Source organism: Triturus cristatus, chromosome 7 (genome assembly GCF_964204655.1).
Source record: "Triturus cristatus chromosome 7, aTriCri1.1, whole genome shotgun sequence".
NCBI classification, from domain to species: Eukaryota; Metazoa; Chordata; class Amphibia; order Caudata; family Salamandridae; genus Triturus; species Triturus cristatus.
This window is the reverse complement of record NC_140590.1, coordinates 261,641,450-261,663,204: the sequence shown is the minus strand read 5'-3', so window position 1 is coordinate 261,663,204 and position 21,755 is coordinate 261,641,450. Positions and strand designations below refer to the sequence as shown.

At 43.4% G+C, this 21,755-nt stretch overlaps 1 protein-coding gene across 2 annotated transcripts in view; it reads right to left on the bottom strand.

Annotated features, from left to right (window-relative positions):
- LOC146809360 (chaperone Ric-8A) overlaps positions 1-21,755 on the bottom strand; it is a 362,752-nt gene that overhangs the window by 312,299 nt on the left and 28,698 nt on the right. For both annotated transcript variants that reach the window (XM_085616159.1, XM_085616160.1), the window contains exon 2: positions 6,584-6,631. In XM_085616159.1, coding sequence (XP_085472285.1) covers positions 6,584-6,631 — 48 coding nt within the window. The remainder of the gene's footprint in view (positions 1-6,583; positions 6,632-21,755) is intronic.

Genomic DNA, 21,755 nt, shown 5'->3' with positions numbered 1-21,755 from the left:
GTCTACAGTGTTGTGGGGAGATTGATGCAGTTGTATTGTTGGACTGATACATGCAGACTTGGTGTGGGTGGACAGGTGAATGCATGGGTGTTGGTGGTGGATATGAGCTGGAGAGACAGCGAATGGTGGGCCCATGGCCGGGATAGGTGGATGCATGCCTGTGTGCAGGTAGATGCAGGCAGAAAGGTGGTAGAATGTGGGGGCAGACTGAGAAGCAGACCCTCAAGCAGAATTGAACACTGTGGACTGGAGTAACACGTCCCGCATTACAAGCATAAACCTACAAGTCCCATATGCTTAGGGCTGATGGGTGCGTTTCCCAGACTGGGAGGGACTCGGAGGACATGCCAGCTGTCTGTCGCCTGCCGAAAAGGGCTAAAAACAAACTAACAGCTATGTGCAAACCTCTCCAGTTCTCCCATAGAGCTGATGCAATTCTACATTTTCTATCTATTCTAGTACGTACAGTCCCAGATTTATGGGGAAGGTAAAATTATAGAAGCCTTGATGGAGGGTAAAAAACAGGTCTAGGTGAATCATTGGAAGCTAAAATGGGGCAGCTACGGTGCGATAGGTCGACCTGTTCGGTGTTTGCATACAAACAAGTGACTTCCTGGCCCACACGTAAACTATATGCCGACAGCAGGCAGAGATGCGGCGGCATCCACAGGTGGCCTACCATGTTTTTCCAGTTTTTTTTTCTTCTTTTTAGCCATTAGGCCCAAACTGGTAGTATTTAACTTAAGCAAAATCCACAATAACAGAGCATTAGGGGCCCTGCCCACACCCCACCCACACAGGCCGTCCACATGAACCCCAATCTGCATCCAGCGAGTGATGGATGCCAAGAGATGGGCGGAGGGCCTCGAAACACAACCCCTTACTGCGAACCACCACAAGACGGGGACAACCCACTACACTCAACATTCACACGACTAAAGACTGATGGCGGCCAATGCACCATCCATGAACACAGTAACATAATATTAATGCTATAGGTTGCTTGAGCATAGCTGTGTTCCTGCCATCAGTATGGCCTGGCAGAGGAGCCTTCATTGAGCTATAAATAACTTACTCTATTGTTCCCTTTTCGTTCAATCGCAAAATCACGAAACATGACCAGGAAAACGGCGCTTAAAAAAAAAAAAAAAACTATAGCAGCATAGCCTTGGGTAACAAAACCAGAAATATAGTATGGAAGAATGCGGCAGGTTCGCTCCAAACTTAAAATAAAACCTTTGGCAAGCATCGTAAAAAAGAATCAGGAGGCAAAAGTGAGCTGGAAACATAAAAATCAGTGCAGTGAAGCACAGCTCAGAAAGCCGCAGCCCCGCTCCGTAGTGCCTGCCTCTGCAGGGTAATTAAGCGTGCATTACCCCCGCAGTCTGAAATACCGGGGTGATTCAAAATACAGCAATAATATGGCACCTGGAAAATTTGAGGGAAGAGAATATGGAGGCTCGTATGGAGCGGTTCAATGGCCAAATAGCGCAAGAATGGCTCAGACACCAATAAAGCGGGGCAAGGGTATGTGTACCCATAGAGCAATCCCACGATTTCGGAAGCTGCACCCTGTCAGCTCTACCAATGAAACCCAAAGTCAGTCCTGACCTCATTGATATTCACGAAGACGCTGCTATTCACATTGTCTCCATCCACCATATCCTCTCTCACTTCTGTTTTTAACCGCGTAAGGGATTGTCTGGCTGTGTCCCCTCAGACGCTGACAGATGGTTTCGCTTCACTGCCCCGGGCCTCAAAACTAATCTCGGAGCTGATACAGCTTCCGTTTACGAAGGCGCTGCTCCTGTACAGCACGCACAGCCTGGGTGATTACTGTCGCCAATTACTGGACAGAGTGGTCATCTAAAAGAGGCGCTACTTTGATGACATAATCTCTATGGGAATGTGATTGTGTCATTGTACAATTATAAGTTCAACCAGATCACAAATTCACTGTTATATATGATATGTATGTACAAAGACTAACGATAGGAGTCTGAAATCGTGTTTTCTCTTTTGTGTATATTTATTTATATGTTTTGTAAAACCTTGTCATATATGTCAAAGTATAAAAAATTTGTTTTTAAATTTATAATATGTATCATGATTGTTTGTACAACTTATAGATTTTTATGTGTTTTTAATTAAAGAAACATCTGTAAACATTTTAATTCATGTGTTAGAATTTAATCTAAATAACTCATTATAGTGGATAGACTTTAACCTAAGAGGTGTAAGTTTTACCTTGTGTGTTTTTTTGCTAGGCATCTATACACAAGTTATACGTCATTCAGTTTTGTTCCAAGGGATCCTGCACTTTACTATCTAAAAGAGGTGCACATTCCTCCGACATGCAAGGAAGCAAGATGCTAGGACGAAAAGACACGGAGAAGGCTAAGCGAGCGTACTGCGATCAGGCCCAGAGCCCCTCGGCCGTTCAGTTGCATACCAGAGCTCAGCACCGGCAGTTCTAACAAGCACTCGGCAAAATAATTAAACAAGCAATAATTTTTAAAAAGCGTGGCATCCGCAATGCCGTGCTTGAAGTGCTCTGCATTTGTGTCACTGTGAGCGCGTCCTGCCTGCAACAGCGTTCGGCAAAGTGAAAGTCACCATGCGAGCCTGCCGTGGAGAGAGTTGTTTAACAATCGAAACTGCAGATTACAACGGCTTGGTGGGAAGACAGCTTCGCCGAGTGGGCGGAGACAGGGCAGACAGCAACTCCGCAGCCAGAGAAGCTGGACACAAAAGCAACGACAACAGATCTCGCCAGGGCGAAGCAGCGCATGCGCTGCAACGCAGGAGAGACCTAAAAACAAACCAAAGTCTCAGAGTTGTGTTAAATCATCTGATTTTACACAAACATCAAACTGGTATTTACAGTGACTGCTGGTATGAAATGTCATTTGTACCCTGGTCATCAGTGCATGTGTCACTTGAACGCTTCTTGGAAATAGTGCAAAATTGTCCGTCATGTGTGCAACACGTGACCGATTCTTGTGAGACAACACCAAAATAAGGGGAGTTTTCAGTGGGCAGAAGAGGCTCTTTGTTTCAATCCCCGACCAGCGCCTCCCTGTGAACCCCTGGGCTTGCAAATCGTTTTCTTTCCTGAAGAAATTTGCAGGTTCTTCATTAAAGCAACTGCAGGCAGCAGGGTCACAATGCCACTGTAACAGGCCAAAATATTGTAACAAACGGCCCCAGGAACAGCCTGTTTACCAGAGGAATGGAAGCAAACAACCGGCGAAATGTCATTTTGCCTCAGGAAGGAAACATTTTGTGCCAGAACTGTGGAGACGACAGTGCCCATAAAGGTTCAGTATCAAAGAAACACAGTTCTGTGATATAATTTTTTTTTTTTATTAGTAACAAGCTTCAAATCGGCTTCAGGCTGTCACAAGAAGAAGTATATTGTGATAAACAAATGTAGCTGAGATATTTTGGTAATCGGTTCTCTCACTTTCAGGACCTCTCTTTCCTTGTATTGTTCCAAACTCCAAGCAGATGCTTATTTCTTCTCTCTCACCTCAGAACATATATTTTGTCCTTCATCATCATGGGTTACTGGAGAACATATACTATGTAGACAACAAAGTGGGAAAATACCTTGAAACACAAGGAGGATGAGCCACGTTGCAGGGGGGCAGAGATGATGCGGGCGCAGCACACACACAATGTCTCCAGTGGTCAAACAAAGGCGTTCATGCTGTGCTCCCAACCGATGTCTATTGCCCTGCCTCTGAAAGTATGTTTGTACTCGTTGCATTGTTCGTGGAGTGAGACTTATATGCAGCTGTGCACAGCTTCTGGAGTTGTTGCTGAAGCATTATCACAATCTCGTGTTGTTCATCGAAGAATGCAACTCCTGCAGCAATGCCTCACACATATATTCGGTTACTGTGATACCACCCCCACCTGCCCAGGGTGTTTGTCAACACGGTCTCTGAAAGTATGTTTGTACTCGTTGCATTGTTCGTGGAATGTGTTTCTCTAAAGCTGTGCACAGCTTCTGGAGTTGTTGTTGCAGCATTTTAACAATCTCGCGTTGTTCATCGAAGAATGCAACCCCTGCAGCAATGCCTCACACATATATTTGGTTTGTGTGATGCCAGCCCCCACCCGCCCGGGGTGTTTGTCTACGCTGTTTCTGGGTTTTTATTTTGTGTGTGCTCATCTGCCGAGTGTCTGTATTTGCCCAACACCTACCTGCCTGTATTTTCATTCGACCCATGAGTACATATGGCGGTGTCTTGTATTTGTATGCATGTCTTCACTGCGCCCATTACCCTAGATGAGGCTGAATGCATACTGTCCTACTAGGCCATACAACTTTATAGGTCACAGAGGTCGTCGATACAAATATTACACGAATGTCTGTTTTGTTTCAGTGAATGCTGTCAGACCACCCCACCAGCCATGGTGGTCAGTCTCTTTTCTGCTCTTTCTGTGGACAGCTGTTCAGTTCCTGCATCTGCCCACACTCCACAGGCCACGGTTTTAATCCGCTCTTGCAGTGATAATCCCACTATCTTGTTATGATAGTCTGGCCTGAAAGCGCAGATGTCGCCAGACAATTATGTGAGCATCACTAGAGAGGGGTTTTGGCTCAGCCCACATGCTGGGGCGCAGAAGTACATGTTTGGATTTGGCATATGTGTGCTTCCACAAAAAATGCTAGGCCGCCACACAGCTGTGATTATTTTGTTTACTGATACAGCTGGCTGAGGTTGAACGTTCAGGGTCACACACATGACATTGTAATGCTGTATAAGTGTCTCAGGTAACGAGATGATTTATGCTGGTTTTCTCTGGCAGTAGCTCAGATGGGTTGGGGGTAGCTTTAACCTACATGGCTTTTTAGGTCTGGCTTGACAGTGTATTCAAAAGTAAGGCATATTGTCATTTCTAATGCTTGTGTAAGTATGTATTTGCGTTTGCCTTGTGATTGACCGATTGTGCCTGTGTAGTGCTTATCATCCCACGGGTCTCTTGGTGCTGGACAACCTGTGGGGAGTGGGGGTATTTTTGAGGTCAAATAGCCTAGCAGTGGAGGCTGTAGGCATTCATTGGTCATGAAAAGCACCCTAAAGCAAGAGCTGTATGCCAGAGAGAGCCAGTGCAGAGACCTGCGAACATGCCAAACATGGTCCTTCCTCGAGACGAGACCGGTTAAAGGCGAACGGCTGTACTGGGGAGAGGCTGCACCAAGGAGGCCCTGACATCTCTAGAGTTAGGCTCTAGGCAACCGCCACGGACAGCATTGCAGTAATCAAGGCAAGAGGGAACTGATTCCTTCATAACAGTGCACAATGTTCCATGGTGAAAAGTATCTCGGTTTATTCAGCTGGTGAAAACAACTACTGACTGCTGCACTGACCAGAGGGTACGCGCCGCATCAGTCGAACACCACGTCAGCCACGTTTGTGTTTTTCTCTTAAGGAGCGATACCATTTAAGTGCGATGGCTTAAGAGGGTGGGGTGTCAGGTCCCTCCAGACCTTGGCAGTAAAGATGACAAGCACTGGCAAAGCCAAGAGGCCTGTTGTTGACTGCCATCCTTTTAGCTGTGCCTTGTCTGGCTTTGTTTTGTCACACATTGCTATAGTAGTCCCTGGAACTGAAGGGATCTCACTTGTGTGCAGGTGTTCCTTGCAAAAGAGATGTGTTTCTTGTGACAAATCCTACTCCGCAAGGGCTAGCACTATCCAGAAGAAGCAGAATAGGTTCAAAGCCGGAGGAGGAGAAAAAGCAGGAGGCAGAGCCAGGCAGGTTGAAGTGCACTTGGCCCGGAAAGCTACCAGAGAGTATTTGGGGATCCAGGAGCTCTCACAGTCCAGCATACTCCAATTATTTAGATACTCATCCCACCATTAAAACTAAGAGCAAATATAAAGCATGTGACCTGTCCATCACGGTGTGAGGTCCCCTTCGTGAAAGAAACTCTCTAGCAGTGTGTAAATTCATCTCGCTGTCTGCCTATTTACTGTATGATGTCCCTATCAGTGGGTGACCCCATCAACAGTAAGTGGTTTACCATTAAATACCTCATGATCAGTTCAGGCCACCCCAGCAGCATGACCACCCCATTAGTGTTTAACCCTTGAGCGACTGACTTTCCCATTAGTAAGTGAAAGTCCACCCTGTGAGAGAATGACTTCCCTATCAATGTGTGAAATCTGCAACAGCATGAACCCCTACTCACTGTGTGATCATTACATCAGTGTGTTGTCTCCCCATAGTCGTGTAATGACCCCATTAGTGTTTGAGCTGTTTAAAACTTAACAATCTCCACATCAGGAAACACATTTACCCAAGCTTACTGCTGCAGTGTGACACTCAAGAGCATACCCAAGACACCATCATCACCCCTTGGAAACCTAGTTAAGTCACAGTAAACCTTCCTTGTCCAATTTTACCCAGTCAAGAACACTCCATCAAGGTAGACTGGAAATGACAGTAAACAATGTGCACAGTATGGACAGACTCTTAGTAACTACCAGAATCATGGACACAAGGCCGGGGAGTGATAGGAAACACACTTCAGCGCCACACTGGATATTGAGGGTAAAGTTTCTTACCTTCCGCTGCTCCCTGTGCTCGGAGTTGAAGAAGAAGCACTGTGAGTTCTAAAATAAGACAAAACATTAATAAACATTAGGAACTGGACCTGCTCAACTCGCCATCAATGTTGTTCAAATTAGCCTTGTCTTTACTTTTGACCCTGTATAGCACTACTGGCTTTCAGCTAGGCTCGAGCTGTGTAGCTACCCCATAGATACATATATAAAATTCCCAATGGGAGTTAATTTACAACAGAATGCCCCATGGGAACTCATTTACGATGGAAAGCCCTTCATTTCTTTTTGTGTCTTTCGGCCTGAACAGACGTGTCAGTGCTGTGGGCTTGCTCCAGACCCTGCACTGGCTTCCAATCCGCAAGCGGATTGCCTTTAAGGCTTTGACCTTGACATTTAAGGCTCTCCATGCGACGGGAGCTAAGTACCTTCAAAGGAGACTTGCCTTCTATCGACCGGCGCGTTCTCTAAGATCAGAACACCTGTTTTTGGCGTCCGTCCTGCGAGTAATGAGAGCGCGCTTGGGAGGTCGTTCCTTTGGACTACTGGCGCCTCAGCTGTGGAACTCTCTGCCTCTTACATTGCGGGGAGCCACCAGCTTACTAGCTTTTAGAAAGGATCTTAAATCCTGGTTGTTTATTCAGTAGGTCTTGTTTTGGTCGTTGTTTTCCTTTCTGTCTGTGTCGCTTTTCTCTTTTAACGTGTTGTGTTACTATATTGTAGTCTGCCTTAAATAAAAGCGCCGGGACACTCTTTTTGAGTAGCCGTGCGCTCTATAAATATCATTTTAACATAACATAACATAACATAAATGATGGAATGCCCACTCTACGGACTCTCTTATTACAGGATTCCTCATTTACTATACAATACCCCTCTCCTGTAGCCTCATTTATGACAGAATGTCCTTTGGAAGCTCATTTATGATCAAATTCACCTGAACTGGAGGATCCTTATCAATAGCGTACCCCATGGAACCTAATTTCCAATGGAATAGAAGTCCTGTGGAGCCCTATCAATGAACGAATGCCCAATGGAGCCCTGTTTACAAAGAACGCATTTCCAATCAGCTAACTGATAAAACGTGTTAAAGCAGCTGACATGGGGGCAGCTCATGAGTGTAGTTGGTTTTGACAGGAACCAGCTCCCTTGGTAATCAGGGTACTAGTACTGGAGACAGCAATGGGCCGTTATTGTGCCTCTGTGTTGGAAAGTCAACATGCAAAGCTGGACACCACCAAAAAAGAACTGATATTTGCAGATATCTGCATCTCTCCCACTTTATTCAAACTCGGTTTGGCTGGAATCAAAACTGTGCACTTGTCAGCGAAGAAAAAGGTGCACAGCTAACTCGTGCCGATTTTCACTCTGCAAGTGTGCAACAGGCGATCCTTTCAATGAAAAATTAACTTGTAACTAAGGGGATCCTGATATTCCAGGATATAACTGAACATGGAATTTAGGTCAGGAGAGGAACCATTAAACAGCATGCTGGGGCAGCATCAAGTCACAGTTTGTGTGCTCTAGATTTAATCTCAGATGCACACCAAGATGGAGGACATCTATTGGTGGTTGTAAGAAAGTGGGTTATTAGTTGGGAACAATGTAGGTACTTCACAAGTAATACGTCTGCAGCCTTCCATCTACTGGATACCAAGACCCTGTTATAGCACTTGACTCTCTCAGGGTAGTCAGGCAGAGCAGTCCAAGGCATACTCAGAGGAGGTGGTGTGGGCTAGTACCCCAGTCAGACAACAACCTCCATCCAAAAACTCATTGTCCAGTTGGTGCTATTACTTATAAAAAAGAAAAGTCCTTTACTATACACACACTACTCAATAAAACACATTAATTTACAAATCTATGCAGACAGAAGGTGGCAATACCTACAGTGACACCCTCCTAACGAGTCATAGGCCTGGCAACCCTAAGCCCTATTGCCACTCTACCTCAAACATGTACTAGACACAAAACAATGGGGTGTCGTTAGCATAAGGTAGGCCTACTGGCTCTGTCAGGGGATCCCCACATTGATAAAAGCAGATATATGTCATACTAGATCCATGCAGGACCACTAAACTGTTATAGATGATAATGATTTACTGTCGACTTTGCCGTGGTCAATAAAGCATTTCAATAGAATGTGTGCACAAGTCTTTCTTTACCTTCTGACATGCTGCCAGTGGAGTCCTGTGATCCATCAATAGAGATCCCCACATTCCAGAGCATTTGGGTCAGCTCCAAAGTTAAAAAAATATATATATATACTTCTCCCAAGGCCATTTATGTAGTCTCTGATTCAGAGCAAGGATTTACAACCGACGTGGGGTTATTTTTGTGGGGGCTGTTGCGTCACTGGCAGTCCCCAAAATGCCCTGTATTCGATAGCAGTGCCCCTGCCTTACTGGGGCAACACAAAAGCAAAATATGCACGTTTATAGCTCTTTGCAGGGGTTTATAGGCACTTCTTCTCCCCGCGGCCTGAATATTGTATGAACAACCTCGCACCATTTTATTCTTTTATTTTAAATAAGGCAGCCTCGCACCACAGTGCCCGTTTTTCTATTCAAACCCAGGTGCCCCTGCACATCCTTTGGGTCACTGAAATGAAGAGGTAGGCTGGAAATCTTCTAGAAGAATTTCTTCAACATTTTATGGCACCCACAGCCAAGCGCTCCCGCTGCGTACCAGGACCTCCACCAACTGATTAACGTTGGTCGAATCCTGGCACGCATCGTTCGCAGCCAGACTGTAGAATTACAATCAAATAAATACGAGCTCTCGCGCCTTCAGCGCGAGAGCATGTAAACATATACAGCACACTACAACTTCTCTCTTTCTAACAAACAAAAGTGAAAAGATAACTGATAATACAGCAATAACAAGTTGGAATTATTAAGACAAAACATAGTCATCAAATCTCACAGGCAATCTTCTTGGACGTGTATCCACAACAATGGGTGAAGACGATGCATGCCCGTACTATCATGAGGAACCTCATCAACCAATTGTCCACCCATAGATTCAACAGCTTCCCTCTGAGAACCAAGCAAAGCAAAATTAGATGAAGAATCATGCAACCAAGTTGTCCAATCAGATTGATCAAACTGTTGCTTGGATGATTTCTATAAGGAGGAAACTTGTGAATCAGTAAGTCGGACAAGCGATCTCTTGTTCCACCACCCTTGCTGAACCTTTGTTCACATTAGTAACCTGCACTGGAGAAGTGAATTTAGACAAACCCTTTGCCACTCTTTTTGGATTTTTGATAAGAACCCAATCATTAATTTTTAAATCAACATCATTAAAACTTTTCTTTTGATCATGCACCATTTTCATGTAAGATTGTTTTTCTAGAACTCGTGATGCAAGATTTATATCTTGAGGCGTATTCTTGTTTATCCTGCAACCAACTAGGGCACAGCGTAGTGTGAACATTCCTACCTCTCAACAGGGAAAAAGGCGGAATACCTGTTGCACAATGTGGTGAAATGTTGTATGACCATAACTTTTCCTCAATTAACTCCTGAACATTTTTTCCTGATGAAAGAGCTACTTGAATAGCATCTTTGACCACTCTGTTAGCCCTTTCAACTAACCCATTAGATGATGGGGAGTATAAAGCAACCTTGAAATGAGTGACATCCTTTTCCGCTAAAAAACCCGGAAAATGTCTGGGAAACGAAGTGTATACCATTGTCACTAACAATAATGGAGGGTGAACCTTCAATAGCAAACACCCTCCTCAAAAATCTAATGGCATTATTAGAACTAGGCGAGTCACAAAACATATGATAAATCGATTTGCAATGATAGTCAATCAACAAAATAAAAAAACCTTAAATAAGGAGATAAAAGATCGTAAGGACCTGAAAAATCCACGGCAACCTTTTCCCAAGGTTTATTTGGAAATGGGACAGGATGTAGGGGTGTTTTCATAACTTTCCACTTTTTGTCTGATAAGAGGCACTCTGAACATGAGTCAATATAAAACTTGACCTGTGATTCTAAAGATGGCCACCAATAATGAGTTGAGAGGTTTTTGAAATCCCCAAATGACCCTGATGTGCACACTTAATGATATCCTCCCTTAAACTCGATTGGGGAACAAAGGATTCATGTCTCATAACCATCCCATTGACCAAAGAAAGTTCAGAAGCAACCATGGAAAAGGCTTTTAACTCATTCAACAGCTTTCTATTTTCTGGCCAACCCTTTACAATATATTGCATGACCAGTTTAAGCGTATTAGCCTTACTATAAGCTTCCAACCAAATTTGTTCAGTAACGTTAGGACATTCTTTGATCGCATCAAGTGCAGCAACAACACACTCCGTGTCTTCAACAACATCCAAATCAGGAGCCTCATGAAATGCCATGCGTGAAAGACAATCAGCCCTGAAATTTCTTCCGCCAGAAATATGTTTGATAGTAAAATGAAATTCTTGCAATTTTGACAATAACCTAACCAACCTGGCAGAGGTTCTTCCAAATCCATCACCATCAAGTAAATGTGTAAGAGGTGTATGATCAGTGAATAGTTCAAACTCACGTCCCCAAATGCAATTCCTGAACTTCTCTATTGCCCAGACACAAGCAAGTGCTTCGCGTTCAATTGTACTATAATGGGTCTCTGCAGGTTTAAGCATTCTAGATGAAAATGCTATGGTGTGTTCCTTTCCCGCTACCCACTGACCAAGAACTGCACCCAAGCCTGTGAGACTGGCATCCACCATAATGAAACATTTAGAATCATCTTGAAATGCATGCAGTGCAGGGGCTTGAACAATCAGTTTTTTTGTTTGATCAAATGAAGATGAAACCTCATTGGACCAAAGAAACTTTGAGCCTTTGCGCAATAGGGCGCGTAATGGCTCCACAGTCTGAGCATAACCTTTAACAAAACGGGCATAGTATTCTGCCAAACCTAAGAATGATCAAAGAGCATCTTTATCTTTGGGAGGAACGGCATGACTGATGGCCTCGACAAGCGAAAACTTTGGCTTTATTCCTTGAGAAGACAACGTGTGACCTAAGTAGTCTAACTGTTGCTTACCAAATTGACACTTGTCAGGTCTGATAGTCATGCCAGCATCATTCAATTTTGTTAGAGCACAAGTAAGATTTTTTACATGCGTTTCCCAGTCATTGACAAAGACAAGAATATCATCTTGATAGCCTTGGACCCCTGGGACATCCTGAAATATACTATCCATAATCTTTTGAAAAACGCTGGCCGCAGATGCCAGGCGAAAAGGAAGCCTAAGATATTTATAGACACCAAAGGGTGTGACAAAAGTGGTAAAGTCTTGGGAATCATCTGTTAAACGAATTTGGTGATAGGCTGAACGAAGATCGATTAATGAAAAAATGTTTGCACCCCCTAAACTAGCAAGAAGATCATGAATTCTTGGGAGAGGGTGACAATCAATTAAGATGTTTTTATTCAAAGTGCGCAAGTCCGCACATAGCCTAACCTCACCTGATTTTTTCCGGACAATAACGATGGGAGAAACCCATTCTGACGAGTTGCAAGGTGTAATGACCCCATCATCACACAATTTTTTTAAGTGTGGACTTGAGTTCATCCCTAGCACTGAGTGGTAATGTGCGAACCTTATGTACAAAGGGTTGAGCATTTGGTTTTAACTTTATCTGATGTTGGAAACCTTTGACAGTGTCAAGTTTGTCAGAAAATAAATTAGGAAATAGATCTAGAATCTTTTTTAATATCATGTGAATGATCTGTGACATCAATACAATCTAATGTGTTCAGTTCATTTTCTGTCCATCCGGCTGGAGAATAACCTTTGGGAGGATCACCACGCATATTGGGATTATCACCACCAGGAACAAGGTACAGACCCATTCTAGCAAGATCCTGCCAACCAACTATATTGCGTCCCTTAACTGCGACATAGACTTTAGTGTATATTGATCTTTCAAGACACTCCAACCTTGAGATAAAATATCCTAACATCTCTATGTCAAATTCCCCAAACGCTTTTGGATTGATGTCTGTTTTGGTCAAGGTAATGGAATTATGCCACTTCTCAAAAAACATTACGTCTGATAAAATGGTTATTGGAGAACCTGAATCTGCCATGATTGGAATTTCAATTTTGCCAAATAGTGCAACACCTATGGGGCCTTTGACATAATGAGGATTGAAAATTGAATTGCATTCAATTGAAACAATCATATCATGACATTGTTTAGTACAATCCTCAAGAGATTCTGCAACTTCTATGCTATTGACTCTGGTAGGTCTCTTGACAGATGTGCAAACACTTTGAAAATGCCCAATTTTTTAGCATGAAACGCATCTTTTCCCTGACGCAGGACACATGGGATGATTGCCAAGATGTGATCGAGAACCACATCTGAAACATATTCTGTTAACCCTTTTAAAAGGCTGCTTATAAGTTCTGTGAACATTAACGGCATTGACAGAATTCGCAGGGTCATTTGGAATCGACTTGAAGGAGTTAATAGATTGATCTTGTTGAAGAACTTTTGAAGTAACGATGGACCTTTCAATACTCTTGGCAATATCAATCGTATCTTGTAAGGATGGTTTTCTACAGCTGAGAAGGCGTTCTTGTATTTTTCTTGAAAAACAAGCAAAAACGAACTGATAACGTATGTAAATTTCTGGATCTGCCTCAAACTCGCAAGTGGATGCAAGAACACGTAATGCAGCAATGTATTCATCCACTGTTTCATCCTCACGCTGTTTTCTCCTGTGAAAATGTCTTTCAAGCATAATGTTTGGTTCTTGGTCATAATGTCTTGCTAAGCGAGCTAATGCTTCTTTATAAGAATTCCAATGTTGCGCATCCCCAGCTTCACCAGGTGGAGTGGGAAATTTTGGTAAATTCTCAAATACATGTTGCGCCGCCAGACCTAGACAACCGTAAAGAATAGCAACTTTGCGATCATGAGAAAATTTAACAGCGTCTATAGCCACAATATGATTATCAAAGGCTTTAACCCACTGACGCCATGGAATTTCAGGTTTTCCAGGTTGTTGTAAAAAAAAAAAAAAAGGAGGTTGCGCAAATTGCTGAGCAGAGGCCATGAAAGAAACTGAATTATCAATGAATTATATTTAAATTATAAATAAGTTAAACATTTAAAATGACTTATTATTCTATGTTAAATAAAATAATTTAAATTCAAAATAAGCAACTGAGGTCAACAAGTTACTGATATATCTATTTTACAGTAATAATATGCATTGAGGTTAAAGCAGTCCCTTGAAAAATGAACAAAATAGCACTGAATTTAAACGTGCATATGAAAGGTGTGCCTGTCACCGTGAGAAGTGCAGGCTGAATTGTGCTTAAAACAAGAGTGTGCCTGTCACTGTGTGGTGAAGATGAAGGTTGGATCCTACCTGGGATCAGAAGAGTAGCGTTGAATTACCTTTGGACTAAGGTAATTTAAAGTGCCCCAGAGCATGACTGCTTTCATGTAGAAATAAACAAGCGTTGATCTTCATGACTCGAGCTTGCTGGCGTTGCTAGGATACGTCTGCGTGAAGCGTAATGGACAGAGAGCGTCCGGGCTTGCTTTCCCTCGTTGCTAGGAAAAACCGCGTTGTAACCGCGATGTCTCCAATTACAAGGAAATCGCCCAGAATGCTTTTGGCATCAAGACCGGAAGCCAGGAAGCAGCTCGTACGAAATAAAACCTCAAGCTGGCAGCAAGAGCGTGTGAAAGGAGTGAGGCGGAGTCTCGTGAAAAAGTATTGCCTTTAATTTCCTGAAGAGCGCTGGTGGGTGCCGGATGCATTAGTCTGTCCTTCTTCCTTGTCGCCAATGAAATGAAGAGGTAGGCTGGCAATCTTCTAGAAGAATTTATTCAACCTTTTATGGCACCCACAGCCAAGCGCTCCCGCTGCGTACCAGGACCTCCACCAACTGTTTAATGTTGGTCGGATCCTGGCACGCATCGTTCGCAGCCAGACTGTAGAATTACAATCAAATAAATACGAGTTCTCGCGCCTTCAGTGCGAGAGCATGTAAACATATACAGCACACTACAGTCACCCAGCTTGTGGCAGTCAGTGGGGCTGCGTGGGAGCTCCCACCAGCACGGAGACACTGTTCTGCGACGGCATGGGAGACAGCATCCTTACTGTCTCGGCTGTGGTCCATGCGGGCGGGGGCGGGGGGGGGGGGGGAGGGGGAGAGCAGAGGCTGGGCACACACCCACCAGACGCAGGCACAGGGGTAGGAGGAGCACGTGGCAGAGCCTCTTCTTTGGTCCTCAGGAGCAGAAGGCCGGAGCATGGCGGTGCTCCATGGATGGGCCGGCCTTGGTATCCGGTTTTTGTTGTGTCAGTACCCGGGAAAAATGAATCTTGGGATAAAAAAAAAACTCTGGGGAGAGGCCCGCGACGGCTTCCTCTTTTCCTCACCTTTCTTGGTTTTGACCCCCGGTGTTCAGGCAGCTCCAGGGGACAGAGCAATGCATGCACCTATGCTGGCTGGTTCCCCTGGGGGACCGAGCTTCTCCCTTTGTTTTCTTTGGATTTGTTGAGACCATTACGACAATTTTGGTGTCCTTTTGCTTCTGGTGACCAGCTCTAGCTACCATGACTGTTGGATTTTGTTCTCCTGGCCTCTAAACTTTTATATTTCTGTAGGAGCTTGGTTTTCACTGTGCTCAATCCATGTGCAGGACCTATCTGCTGTTTGGGCACCTGGAAATCTTCTGGGCCCGCAGTCTTCCTCAGCAGTACCCTCCAAGCAGAGAGCCCTTCCTGCTAGCACCCTCCAGGACCCACGGCCTTCTGGATGGCTAGCAGCAGGGAGCCTGGGGCAGCGGAAGTCAGGGTTCCCCATATTTAGAGGTCACCTTTCTTGCAGTAACAGTCCACAGAAGATCCAGGGGGCCTTCCAGGACCCCACCCCAGCAGGCCCTTCCCTCTGTCCCCAGATGGTGTGGGAAAAACAAACCATAGCCCCTGGGGAGCACCTGGAATCAGAAGTCTTCGAGTCCATTCTTACAGAAGGAGTCACGTACCTGCTCTCTTCCAGCTGGGCATTGTTCTGGCATTGCCTCCCCCAGATCCAGTGTGGTCTTCTGCCTCTTCATTGTGTAGGGGTTTTTAAGTAGGGGTCGAAAGTTCTAGAAGATAGGCACCTCTGCCCTATTCTTGAGGGAATACAACATTAAATTCTAGGGTGACAACACTGCACCCCGCCCCATCTCTCCTGCACAGCATCCTGGGACATTTAAGCCTATTTGAAGTGTTCTTGCTGAGAGTGTGAAATCACGCCCAAACTGCCACGATATCATCATCCTTCCTTCCAAAAACTCAAAAGAGAGGCCCGCCTGTGTTTGGCTCCAGAGGTCTGGCGGTCTTCATTTGTTTCTACGAGAGTGGGCCTTCCCAAGTCAGGTTCAGTGTAAAAGGTAATTAGCACATGCAGATTACCCCTCATCCCCTCCAATGAGCAAGGCTAATTCCTGGCTAATGGCCCTGTTGTGTGGAGAGGGTCTAGCTGGTAATGAACTCATCCTCACTAGAAGTTGAGTCGGAGAAAAATGAGATCCTCAAGCACTAGGAGTTCAGGCATGACAAAAGTGACACTGGATCTGTACTGGCGGGGGGGGGGGGCGTTCATTTATACCACATGATCAAAGGATCATGCTACTCTCTAGTTCTCATGATGGCAAAACTGTAGTTTGAATGCGGATTTTGCCCATAAAGCATAATACAGTGAAGCCCACACTTTTTAGTAATGACTACACATGTACCTACTCACTTCATAAGGCCTACACATGGTCAGCACAACTGCCTGAAAGGTCTAGTTGTGATTATGAACCTAAAGTGGATATAACCAGGTCTTCAATTCTTTCAGAAAGGTGAACAAATCTGACACAGGTAGGCTTACGCCTATTTTTCAGAGGAAACGCCCTGCAAATGTTCTCATTGCGCCAACACCTCCACAGAATACACCCCCACACGTTAAGCGTCTAGACAGCAAACCGTGATTGTAACTGTAAACAGGAGCTGATCCCCACCTAGTAACATACAGGAGTTGCGGAATCTAAAATAGGTGTAATTACCGGATGCACGCCATGGAGTAGCAAGTACCACTTCTTCCACACACATGAAAACCAACTACACTCTCTGGTAGCAGGCTTAAGGAGGCAATTCATGTATTTTTAGTGTGTGGCGAAGGATACGCCTGCCTGCAATTTTTCTTATGGGGCAATTCTACCCCTGTTAAGAAGTAGATTTATTTCTGTAAATGTTCACAGTTTCCTCGACTCTAAATTTGGTGATTGTAACAATTTGGGTGTGTGACAGTACTTTACTTTTCTTGATTTTCCAAACACTGGCCAATGAGCGTGAACACAGGTTAATGTTAAACTTAATTTGAAACACAAGACTCCTCTCACTGGTGACTGATTGTGTGTATATAGCACCATCTTACTCTATCACCACCTAATAGAGAGAACGCAGTGAACGACACACAAAAAGCCTACACATAGTATAATGGCATGAATTGAATAACAATTCATATTACCGGTTTCCACAGACCTACTTACTTAATTCCTCCAGAGTACATGATGCCAGGAAATGGCAGTAAAGTAAAACGTGTACATGTATGATTGGAGTGAGCGAGAAGCACACCCTGTATTCAAATTCCTACAAAAAAATCCATAATACCTTAGGGGATCTGCATGATCCGGATGAAAGGCGGATAACTTTTTGGGCATAAATTAACCATCCGAAACATGCTGACAGACGAATGCGGGAGACAATAAGGAAAACTCCCTGTTACATCCCGCCCTGCCTTTTAATCTAGCCAACGGTGTCCTATTAATAAAATATGTTTTTGGGTACACCAGCAGGCTATTTTAACCTTTTCACAATTTCCAGACCCTTGTGAAGTCTTTAGAACTACCATCAAAGTAATACCTTCAATAGTGAGGTTGAGCCCGTCCAGCAACAATAATTGTGCTGGACGTAGGACTGAATGATGAAACACGCCACACTTTGCTTGGGTGAGAGTCCTTCTTAAAAATAAATATTTAGCCCGACTAGTGAAGACAGGAAACATAGGAGTACATTCCCACTGGTAGGACCTCTCTAGCACTAATGTTAAACTTCTGGGACAAAGAGTTGTCCGTTCCAAATATGCCCTCTCCCCTTTATGGTTTTGCATTAGACCCATTATAACAGAGTTTACAGTGAGTGGGACTTAAGTAGGGAGACTCACTCATGGCAGATGTTTATAAACCAGGCTATATATATATATATATATATATATATATATATATATATATATATATATATATATTTATTTATCTACTGGCGGTCGCCAGTAGATAGTTATAGTTAGGATCGTGTTTCCATAGGAAATCTGAAAATTCTATTTTGAATAACTTTTGCGCCGGTTGACGAATCCTCGCGAAATTTTCAAAACTAATGGGGCGCTCCGTTCAGCTCCTACCCTGAAAGTCTCGGGGTGATTCGTCAAGTAGGGGCCGAGAAAAAAGGGGGGTCCCAAAACGCGTTTTCCCCATGCATTTTCCCATAGGACCTTTAGACACAGCTACAGCCCGAACGGTTGAACAGAATTACTTGAAATTTGGCAGAGAGGTAGCCATAAGGTCAAGGAAGTGCCTTTTGCAGGTCTGGTGTAAATCTGTTCAGTATTTCCTGAGAAAATAGCATTTAAAAGCATATCAATATCTATATGCGCGCAGGGTGCCGTACAAATTCACTGAAAAAACCATAGGTTTCACACACGTTATAGTTAGGAATTAGCATTTAAAAAACCTTGCAAATTCACTTAAAAAACCATAGGTTTCACACATGTTATAGTTAGGTGGATATTTCACTCGTAAAAAAAACAATGAAATTCCCCCGTTATAGTTAGTTCAGATAACTATAACTCGCGCGACCGCCACTCTATCACAAGGATGATGTCATCAGTGATGTCATGAGTGATGCCACTGACCATGTCATGAGTGATGTAATATGTGACGTCATGAGCAGTGGATTGCGGGCGCGCGAGTTATAGTTATCTGAACTAACTATAACGGGGGAATTTCATTGTTTTTTTACGAGTGAAATATCCACCCAACTATAACATGTGTGAAACCTATGGTTTTTTAAGTGAATATATATATACACACATATATACATACATACAATCATATTGTAGCTGTATGTTGGAAATAATATATATATGTATAGGACAATTAAGTAGGAAAATCTCATTATCTCAGAATCTAGAAGTTACACTGGATAGGCTTAACAAGACTGAATCGCAATATTACTGAGCAATACTGCCGCCAATATATCTTTTTTTGAGCGGTTAGAATGGAAAGTAGAACGAGAACAGTTAGTTCGTCCTTACTGCCAACAAACATAAGCAGACCTCAGGCTACAATGGAAAATAAGGAACCACCGGAAAAGTCTTCACCAAACCATGAAAGCACTGAAAAAAGGGAGAACATCTATCTAAATGAGAAATAATAATAATCAAAACGCGTTTAGAGCCCTGGCATAATCAGAGCCTGTTATAATTAGAGGTTGATATAATTAAAACACTGTCATAATGTGTCACTTTAAAGCAGTGCCACTGGAATTAGGGGGAGTACTAAATTATGTGGCAGTGTTAACTAAATAGGGCAAGAAAGACAAATTATGCGGAACATTTTACGATAGTATTACTTTACTGTTTTGCCATTTTTACACAAGTTATCACTGTTTGGGCAAAGGCTTCATCTCATTAGTAGCAGTTTAACACAAACTCCGCAAAAACCTACAGAAAGGTGACCAGTCAACATTTGCAAGGGGCCTTCCACCGCACGTTTCTGACTTTTTAGTAACGTTTGCTCATATTGCCATAGGAACATTCTTTTGTTAAAATCTGCAGATTATGCAGCAGATGACGGCTTATGTGGTAATGTGACACGTCCATAAACATGACAGCTGCTGCAAAAACTGCATAATTCCAGTGGCCATACCTTAATGGGTGGCACCGAACGGAGAAGTGATTTTTTAATTCTTTATTGTTACAGACAGGTGGATTTAGATAAGTCTATTATATGGATAAGAAGCAATGAGGGCAAGATGATATTTGATAAAATTCTACACCACTGGTATAATCCTGGCTTATGACAATCAAAGATGTTGCTATCTTCATTACTACTGCAAAAAGAACTATTGATGGACAGAATGCAGAACAATGTCATACAATCACCCCAGTACAGAGATCTGGGCCTAAATCAATCGCTTTTTTGCTCACCATGCCATTCCAGTTTGGACCCAGCCATATGCAAATCAGTCTTGACCCTGTGCCCAATGGGAACAGTCCAGCGCGAACTTCCAGGTCAGGTCCTCCCTGGACTGGAAACAAGCATCCTAGGACCGGTTTCGGCGTTTCACCCCTCTTCAGCCAGGATAGCTTGATTCCAGTGGCATGGTGAGCAAAATAACGATGGATTAAACCCAGATCTGTGACGGGGGGTGAATGTTTTGCCAATGTGCAAGATTCCGTCCATCATCTTGTGTGTTTTGCTGTTCGCCCTTTGTGGGAAGGGTATGTCCAGACGTTGGTCCCGTGCTCACTACGCCACTGGAGTCAAGCTATCCTGGCAGAAGAGGGGTGAAACCCCCGAAACCGGTCCTAGGATGCTTGATTCTGGTCCAAGGAAGACATGGCTTGGCAGTTCGGGCTGGACTGTTCCCATGAGGCACAGGGTCAAGACTGATTTGCATATGGCCATGTCTGAACTGGGGTGGCGTGGTGAGCAAAATAACGATGGATTAAACCCAGATCCGTGACTGGGGGTGAATGTTTTGCCAATGTGCAACATTCCGTTCATCATCTTGTGTGTTTTGATCTTCATTACTACAGCATCCGTTTTAGGTCATCCTCTGCTTCCTTCCATCGTTCCTCAGGCATCATCAGTATTCTTCATCCTTCAGCTATCATTCTTCTTTACTCCTCAAACTTTCCTCAACCATCATTCCTCAACCTTCATCCATCTATCCATCACCCCATATCCATCACCCCTCGACACCTTGCTCCTCATCCCTCACTCTTCATGCCTTAGCTCTCATTCCTCTATTCTTCCCAATCCTTCCCCATCCTCCATACCTCACCCTTCATCAATCAACCCTTCATCCTTGATCCCTTTACCGTTAGCCATCACCACTCACCCATAATCCAGTGCTCATACCTTAGCTCTCACTACTCATTCCCACTCTCCACCCTCGTCTTGAGGTAAGTGAAAGAACTAATGTTAGAAAGGGGTGCCCAAAATCAAGAAGTGCTCAATGCTGGAAATAATATACCAACATGCCACATTTATTAAGATAATGTTTGGTTATTTGTTAGGTACGAATGGTTTTATTAAATGCTTTTAAAAAGAACACTTACATTAGCTTCAAAGTAGTGATCAGATGCACATCAATTAACATTCTTAAAAACATATTCAAATGAACAGAAAAGTGTGTTGCACAGCTTTACACTGTCCTCAATAATTTGTTTCCAAAGTCAAAATTTCTCATTTCTAAAAATACTCTATAAATTAATAAAACTCTTCCTGCATTGTCACTTCTCAAAATGATAGTAAAGTGAGCTCTCTTTCAACCACTGGAGTGAACCTCAACTCATAACTACAGCTATAGCAATAGAACGTAAGAACACCTAATGGACCACTATTAAACAGAACAGATTACACTGCAATAATAGACACAGCAGTCTCAGAGTAAATATTTTCTGTTGAATAAACGTATAACTTCCTTTAAAAAAGATCGAGAACCAGCAGAGCCACAGTTTGCGAAGATTCAGCACATTAATTTCAGATTTAGCATTTTACCTCTAGCAAGATTTACAGCCAATTGCTTGGAGTTGTTGCAGTATTGTTGTTACTGTGATAAAGTGAAATGAAGGCCCACGTTATGGTGTTCTATCATATTTTACCCAAAAAATCAGGATGAAATGGATTATTGTGGTTTTCTAGAATAGGAGTATTACTGGTTATTTGGTTGTCTTAAGAATGTCATGTTCTAGTACTCTCCTGGCAGTGGTTCGCTCAGTCTCAGATTTTAAGTGGCAAGGAAAATTAGAATGAACTACTCAGAAATTGTACAATAAATACTGCTCGAACAGATCACGGAGTTGCATGTAAA